Raw genomic sequence first — 8,760 nt, 5'->3', positions numbered from 1 at the left:
AGGGCAGGAAGGGAAGCAGGGAGATTGAAAGCACAGTCGAAGAGGAGGGTCTTGAGATGGGTCTTGAAGGTGGCGAGGGAGGGGTCGAGGTGGAGGGACTGCGGGATGGAGTTCCAGAGGGTGGGGCAGAGTGGCGGAAGGGTCGACCGCCAATAGTGGGGAACGTGAAGCAGGCAGAAGCCCGCTGAGCGGAGGGAGCGAACAGGATAGTAGGGGGTTAGGAGGTCGCAGAGGTAGGGGGGAGCAAGACCTTGGAGGGCTTTGAAGGGGAGGACCAGGATCTTGAACTGTTTGATGGGAAGCCAGTAGAGTCGGGTGAGGATGAGGGTGATAAGGTCGCGGAGCCCGGTGCGGGAGAAGACATGGGCTGCAGAGTTCTGGATGATCTGCAGCCTGTGGAGGGAGTGTAAGGAGTCCCACCTAAGCAAATTCCGTTGAAGTTTACCTTTTAAAAAAATAGGTTTATAGGTTACGCTGGGCTTGGTTTCTCAGTCCAAATCTCTGCAATTTGGCAACTCGCTCCAGCAGTGAAGAAGGAGTGTATGAAGTGCATTTTATTCTGGGTGAAATATGAGCTCAGGGTAGTAATTGTGAATCCCAGCCCCTCCTCCCCCGTTTTCATAGAATCATAATAATAATAATCCCACAAACAGTCGTTGATTGAGCGACCAATGTATTATTATTATTTATTTATTTTTGAAGAAATTATTACCCCCGGAAATTGTGCTGGTGCCGGCTCTTTGGAAGAGCTGCCCACCCAATCCCATTCCCCCACTCTTTCCCCATAGCCTTACAAGTGTATCCTTCATGTGATAAGTTCTTAAATATACCACTAGAGGGAAGTGCACAACTATCTATCTGTGCTGCACAGTGAGTCAGTCCTGTATTGCCCTCTTGTGGTCCAAATACTTACAATAGGAGGTTTTTTGGTCAGTGACTGGCACTGGAGGAAAGCCATCATCGAGTTTAAGTATCCAAACCAAACGATCAAGTTCCAAACATCCATGGAGATGTTTATTTGTTGAGGGAGGAGTGGGCACTCTCTGCCCAGAGGAAAACACTGTGCTCACCTGATCCAGGAAAGTATTCAGGACAGGTTGCCAAAAGCTAAGGTTTGAGGGCTTCGGTGTGCGTGCTACGGCTATCCATTGTAAACTGCGAAGCTTGTCATTGCAAGCCTCCTGCTACTTATGCAGATAGGACCTCACTACCCGTAAACGCTTTGGCTTGCAGGGTTAACAGGAGCTTGACTCTCAACAAGCCAGACTGGCCAGTCTGTCATCATCTGTACCTTGGAGTACTGGGCACCCGCCTGGCTCAGGAACAGGACCACCCAGACCACTCTATCAGATTGATTTAATTTGAAATTCCAAGTCAAGGCACATTAACTTGTGATCAGTTCAGCCAATCAGGCCCCGGTAACCAATCCCCCCCAAGGAGGACAGTCACTAACTGGTCATTAGACATCACACAAGCCAAGATTTGAGTGAATAGTGGATAGAGTCCCAGGATCTGCTTATGGACTACTTGTGAAATGAAATGTGTGAGAACATTATTACCATCTTCAATATCACCATTGAGAGGAAATTCGACAGGAGCTGCTTACCTCTCTGCTACCCAATTAAGGTAGGGCAGAAAGGTCTTGGATGCACAAATGTGAGTTCACACTTCAGGAAAATTGACACTGTAAGCACCAGGGAAGGTTGGTGGATCTGCACATTTTCAAGAACAGAAATTCTGCAGCAATATCTCCGCATTAAATAGAACATGATGTCACTATCTGCTGCACATAATGTTACATCTTTTATAACACTGAAAGATCATCAACATTTTTGAAGGTGACTAAGTGGAATAGCCACCTACTAATTCTATGTAGACTCCATAATAGAGAAGACGTGATAAATTGCTATATCAAATGCAAGGATTATTATTATTATTTCATGTACATGCAGTTATGTCCTTGCTGAACCTACCCCTGCTTACACCAGTGCGTACTTTGAAGCTAAGAGCAACTTCACACTTGCTGAAGACTCCTTGATGTGTGAACCCATTACCTGTGTGAACACTGATGTGATAACTTTAAGCCAATGCCCTCAGCTATTCGTTTGCCAAGTTTAGCAGAAAGAGCTTTGCAGTGTGTGACCCAACACAGCCTTATACACTACAGGCTGTGTCTCATCCTAACCCTGACCTTCACCACAAGGCCAACAATTCACCCCAGGAAACCAGTGTTTCACACCTCAGTGTTTTTGCAACTAGTGAGAAACTCACTCCTGGTTGAACCTGACAGTCCAGATAACAACAAATTACATTTGTATAGTGTCTTTCACGTCAGGAAGACGTCCCAAGATGCAGGGATGGGCATCAGAGAACACTCACACTCTCTAGAGAAGGTGCGAAGCAGGAATCTGAGCAGTTATAGTTATAGTTACACATCTATACTTGACGATTTACTGTAGACAGGAGCAACCTATAATAATAATAAATTTTGCATTTGATATAGCGCCGTATCATGTCTTCGAGACGTCTCAAAGCGCTTCACAGAGTATACTGTGAAGTGAATTGACTGTATATTTTTGTGGGAGTCACATCAGAACGACCATTATCAGATAAGACCAAGGTAATTTCATTTCATCAACAGTCTGAAAGCACCAGTATCCTTTGAACATCTGCTAACAGCTTGCAATTCACCAACAGTAATGTTTGTCCAGAGCTGGTTAACAAGGTTTTGATGAGTTTGTCCTGCTATTGACTGAGTTACCTTGGGTCTCCTAAAATTTGAAGGTCAATATTTTGGTATAAAGTTCAAAGCGACTTGATCCACGTTCCCACTCAAAGCCTTGGGGTCATCACTGCACACGTTGTTTCGAGAGGGAACATGAACTGCCTAGTTCTTGCACTTCTGTTTGCTGGTAAGGAATAATAATAATAATAATAATAATCCTTGCATTTGATATAGCGCCTTATCACGTCTTCTAGACGTCTCAAATCGCTGCACAGAATATACTGTAAAGTGAATTGACTGTATGTTTTGTGGGCGAAACGCGGCAGCCAATCGGGCACAGCAGCGTCCCACAAACAGTCGTAGATTAAGTGACCAATTTATTATTATTTTTTAATTTTGAAGGGATTATTACACGTGCGTGGTCCAAAACATTCCAATAGATTTAAACTTTCGCTACTGTTTGAATGTTGATGTTAAAAAAAAGGTAAAACAATAACTGCAAACAAGGGCTAAGCAGGTGCCTTTCATTTCGATCCTGGGTTTGTTCAACTAAAAATGGTTTCCCAATTTTCTCCCTTCTCCTGAAGTTCCCATCTCCTGTTGGCATAATAATAATAATCCTTACATTTGATATAGTGCTTTTCACGTCAGGAGGACGTCCCAAAGCACTTCACAGAATATACTGTAAAGTGAATTGACTGTATATTTGTGGGCGAACGCGGCAGCCAATTGCACACAGCAATGTCCCACAAACAGTCGTAGATTGAAAATGACCAATTTATTATTGTTTTTGGTTTTGGAGGGATTATTATTAGGCTCTGTGTGGAGTAAGGAAACTTGCCCAAGGTTTCGCCCTCTGCCTGGAATTGAACTCAGGTCTCTCACTTGCAAAGCGAGTGCTCTAACCACTGAGCTACAGGACTCCAAACTCCAGGCATGTAGCCTGGGTGCAAGCATCAAACCAACCTTTAAGGTTGGCCGACAAAATAACCATTGCAATAACAAAATAGCCCTTGATTTATGCCATAAATGAAGACATATTTCATTACGAAACATTGCCCGAGCACCTCCACTACTTCTCAAACCTGTTCACTCCCCACTCCTCTACCCATTCTCTTTGCTCACATGGCTCTAGCTCTCTGCACGTCCCTCGTCCCCTCCACCTCCACCATTGGTGACCGTACTTTCTGCCGCTACACCCCAAAAGTCTGGAACTCTCTGCCTCAATCCCATCGCCTTGCTCCCTCTTTACCCAACTTTAGATCAATAGCTGAAGACTTTCCTCTTTGTCAATACTTAAGGTCACCTCCCCCCCTCTCCCCGACTCAGTGTCACAAGCTCATAGACCCCTCCATGTCCCTCACTCCCCTCCGCAAACGCCAAGCGCAATCACTGAGGCCAGTTGCACATGACTGCCACTGGCCAGCAACAATACAGACCTGAGATGACCCTGGAGTTTAGTGCTGCAATCGTTGGATCTCACTCACTGTTGATGCCTAAAGTCTGTGAAAAGTCACATTTTTGAATCTGAAAATACAGAATGTATATATTTTATATTGTATATATTAAAAATGTAATGTTGTGGAATCTATGATCCTTACAGTAATCCTTGCATTTGATATAGCGCCTTATTATCTCAAAGCGCTTCACAGAATATACTGTAAAGTGAATTGACTATATTTTGTGAAATCCGGTATAAAACAACAATTTGCAGTTACATTTTTGACACCTTAGGTGAATTGCTGAATTACTGAATCGTATGTTAATGATAATTATTGTTCGCCAACAAAACATTATATTACAAGGAAACTGCAATAGGTACGTATATGTCTCCTCAAAGAGACATTTAACGTTATTTGCTCCCTGTGTGTTTATAATAAATAATGATAATAATTTGGTCGCTCAATCCACGACTGTTTGTGGGACGATGCTGTGCGAAATTGGCTGCCGCGTTTCACCCACAAAACACACAGTCACTACACTTTACAATATATTCTGTGAAGCGCTTTGAGACGTCTCGAAGACGTGATAAGGCGCTGTATCAAATGTAAGGATTATTAAGAACATAAGAATTTTGCTAGGAGACAACAACCGGCATTTATATGCACCCCTCGCACAGGGTAGCGTCCCAGAGTGTTTGACAGCGGCAAATAATATTATTATTATTATTTACATGTGTTAGAAATCTAGCAGTCGGTATTTACAGAATCCATGTGTGGCAGGTGCACTCGGGGAAAACTTTGGGCCCAATGCTGTGTGGCAGTTCCGTAACATGATCAGATGTGCTCTTCCTACCAGCCGCCCTCTCCTGGACTACAGTGATTATGGCTGTTACTGTGGATTTGGAGGGTATGGGACACCAGTGGATGACTTGGACAGGTAATGTATCTGATTTTGCTTGTTGTTGTTGTTGGAGAAGAGGACAACTTGGGAATATAACAAAACAAAATTATCACCGAGAAAAATTGGTATCGAAACATGCTTTTGATTACATTGAGTCTGTATCCCCAAGTGGATTGTCTTTAAGATTCACGAAAGCAATCCTGTTGTGCGTATGTGAGAAACTGGACTCAAACACGTTTCCCAACACATTTTGAGGCATATCTTCAAAAGGTTTTGCAACATTAGACCAAATGTTGTTTTCTGGAGCAGGAGCTGCCTCTGCCTTCCACAGGTTTCGACTCGAGGGTTGTATAATAATAATAATAATAATCCTTGCATTTGATATAGCGCTTTTCACGTCTTCTAGACGTCTCAAAGCGCTTCACAGAATATACTGTAAAGTGAATTGACTGTATATTTGTGGGTGAACGCGGCAGCCAATTGCGCACAGCAATGTCCCACAAACAGTCGTAGATTGAAAATGACGAATTTTATTATTTTTTTGTTTTTTTGGAGGGATTATTATTAGGCTCTGTGTGGAGTAAAGAAACTTGCCCAAGGTTTGGCCCTCTGCCTGGAATTAAACTCAGGATGTTTTGGAGGACTGGAGATTACAACACCAACTTGTATTTACATAGTGCCCCTCACGCAGGATAGCATCCTTGAGCGCTGGGCAGTGGCGGAACATGATGCCAAGTCGGGGGGAGTGGGGCAGCGTGACTGTAGGCACGATCGAAGAGGAAGGTCTTCAGGCATGATCTGAAGATGGGGAAGGAAGGGGATGGCGGAGGGATAGAGGTAAAATGTTCCAGAGTTTTGGGGCGTAGTGGCTTATAGTGATGGTGACTGACCTGTTCTCTATCACTGCAGATGCTGCCATGTTCACGATTACTGCTACGAGGAAGTTGGTGATATTGATGAATGCTGGCCGATCCGTGACAATCCTTACACAACCATTTACAGCTATTCTTGTTCTGGCAAGAAGATCATTTGCAGCTGTAAGTGTCAGAACTCCTTTTGTTTTAACATTGCCTTAAACTGTTGTTAATTTAGCTGTGCTATGTTCTCTGTGCATCATCTCTTAGCTGAGTTCAGCTCCAAGGAGACTCCTTAAGTGGGGTCTCCTTCGAGCTGAACTGGCTCCAAGGTGACATGCCTGGCAACGAAATGTCAGGATCGAACCAGCTATCTGTGACGGTCTCTAGTCCGGTTCCTGAGCCAGTTGGGTCCACAGTATTCCACGGCACTACTGATGACAGCACAGCACATCGGCAGGAACTGGCAGGAAGGACAGACCAGTCACTGCGGCAGGGATTCATCCCACTCAGCTCCTGTTAACCCTACAAACCAAAACCCTAATAGATAGAGTGCCCCTAGCTGGACAAGCAGTGGGAAAGCTTGCAGGACAGCAATATCAATGAGAAGTCATGCAGTTTTAGCTGGTTAGACTCCAGCAGTTACCCCAACATACACTCTGGGGTCCCTCCATGCCTTGGCTCTTGCCAACCTATACCTAATACTCTCTGGATTTAGAAGTAAGCAGGATGTGTCCCTCCAGGGAGAGAGTGCGCATTCCATTCCAACAATGTATCTCTGGGATTTCCATGTCCTGAGCTTGGTTTGCATACTCTTAAGCACAGCGATGGGTTTCTTCATGTGTCAGATACTCAACAAAAACAGCTGAAGCAGTCACCCTGGTATAAGCAGTGAGTGCGACAAGAAAAGTGCAGCCTTGGTCGTGGGCTTTGTTCCTCTTACCACTGCACTGTTTATTTTCCTAAATGCACCTGACACTGAGCTACAACCAACCTGGGAAGTTTGGTCATTGCTCTGAGCCAAGTTAACGGCCAAGTCACAGCCCGGCAATGGGTCTCAGTGCCCTGGATGAGGGAAACGTTAGCTGTGGGTTAGTCGTGAATAACCTGACAGTGTTCCTTGACTGCTCACCACCACTACCAACAACAACAAATGACATTTACACAGCGCCTTTCAGATCGGGAGGACGTTCCAAGGCGCTGGACAGTCAAGGATTTGGACCCAAGCAGGGGGTTGGGACCAGGAGGGGTGGAGGGCAGGGAGAGTAGGGGTGGAAGTGGTCGAATGCTCAAGGAAGATGTCAGCTGGACTCAGTCAGTGGCACTCTCACCCCTGAGTGAGTCCAAGCCCCACGTTGGACTTTGAGCTCACAGTCTAGTCTGACACTCAGTGCAGTGTGGAGGGTGTGCTATGTTTTTGGAAGTGGCGTACCTCAGCAGGGATGGCCCTGTCTGCCTGTTTGGGTTGTTGCTGAAGATCCCGGGGCATTATTGTCAGGGACAAAACATTTCTTTCCTGTGTTTGAAGCAATGGTTTATATCCGATTCTTCCCTTTGCTCTCTCCAGCCGATAACGACCCCTGTGCAGAAGCTATCTGTGAGTGTGACCGACAAGCAGCTTTGTGCTTCGCGAAATCTCCGTATAACGAAGACTACAAACGGCTGGACACAGAGAAATTCTGCAACTAGAAACAGAATATATTCACGTGGAAATAAAATAAAGCTCAATCTCTTGATAACTTTCCTCGTATTTCTTTACTGCAGTGAAGTCCCACTGTGAAGAATATACAAGAAAGAATAACTTTCAGAAGGGAATTGGATAGATACTTGACAAGCAAAAAATTGCAGGGATATGGGGAGCGAGCGGGGGAGGGGGGGCTGATTGGGTAGCTGTTTCAAAGAGCCGACACAGGCATGATGGGCCGAATGGCCTCCTTCTGTACTGTAATATTCTATGATACTTAAACGTGTTGACTGAGGAAAGGCCAGTTAGCAGGTCAGACCCACTCTTTCCACAAACAATCATGGAGTCTGCTCTGCCAGTTTCATTTCCGAAAGGAATTTCTATATAAATACAAACAGATCATCAATGGCAATCTAGCTAATCTCCAGCATATTTAACCACATCCACATCTCCACAGAAGACCATGTTTATGACTTGGATCATCCTTCAATTGCAATTTCTCATTCCTGTTCAAGTGTTTTTTTTCCTTCTACAAGTCGCTGCGGATTCACTGAACAGCAACAATTTGAATTTGTATGGCATTTGTCACGTTTATGTAGAGAGCCCAGGTTAGGTGGGTGTGGGCGGGGGTGGGCAGGGGGTGGGTGGGGGGTGGAGGAAAGGTGGCCAAAAGCATAGTTGATGAGAAAAGTCTTAAGGTGGGTTTTGAAGGGGTGCGGAGTGAGGGGATAGAGCAGAGGGATAGAGATTGGTAGAGTAGGAGCGGAGTGGCTGAGGGCTGATGGTTGGTTGGAGTACCGGGGACATGAAGTGGGTCAGTGTCTGCTGAGCGGAGGGAATGGCCTGGCAATAGAATCATAGAGTTAGTGTGGGCTGAGTATCTGAATGTCAGGATGAGGACTGTGAATTGGATCCACTGGGGGATGGGGCATCTAATTCACTTAGTCGTGAAAGCGACAGGTCCCAGAAAGCAAACTCAAACCTAATCGCAGCTGGATTTGGACCATCTCCAAGTTAGTGTTGTCACTCCTACACACTGAGCTTAAAGTTCAACTTCTTCTGAAACAAGCAACTGCTGAGCATAGAAGCTCTGACGATGCTTTCTTTTTCCTATTTAATAATAATAACAATCCTTACATTTGACATAGTACCTT

General features: G+C 45.0%; 1 protein-coding gene across 1 annotated transcript; it reads left to right on the top strand.

The window, feature by feature from the left end:
* The first annotated feature begins 2,842 nt into the window (after positions 1-2,842).
* Positions 2,843-7,611, top strand: LOC103188674 (phospholipase A2, minor isoenzyme-like). Its single transcript, XM_007908729.2, has 4 exons — positions 2,843-2,912; positions 4,948-5,104; positions 5,978-6,105; positions 7,490-7,611. Exons 1-4 carry the CDS (start codon positions 2,879-2,881, stop codon positions 7,609-7,611), a joined length of 441 nt encoding a protein of 146 aa, XP_007906920.1. The 5' UTR covers positions 2,843-2,878.
* Positions 7,612-8,760: the final 1,149 nt, after the last annotated feature.

Source organism: Callorhinchus milii, unplaced genomic scaffold, assembly GCF_018977255.1.
Source record: "Callorhinchus milii isolate IMCB2004 unplaced genomic scaffold, IMCB_Cmil_1.0 Scaffold8, whole genome shotgun sequence".
Classification (NCBI taxonomy): domain Eukaryota; kingdom Metazoa; phylum Chordata; class Chondrichthyes; order Chimaeriformes; family Callorhinchidae; genus Callorhinchus; species Callorhinchus milii.
This window is presented reverse-complemented; position numbering and strand designations above follow the sequence as displayed.

Coding starts and splice junctions, on each gene's coding strand:
- LOC103188674 (XM_007908729.2), top strand. CDS start 2,879: ATGAACTGCCTAGTTCTTGCACTTCTGTTTGCTG. Junction 5,105..5,977: donor CCAGTGGATGACTTGGACAG/GTAATGTATCTG, acceptor CTATCACTGCAG/ATGCTGCCATGTTCACGATT. Junction 6,106..7,489: donor CAAGAAGATCATTTGCAGCT/GTAAGTGTCAGA, acceptor TGCTCTCTCCAG/CCGATAACGACCCCTGTGCA.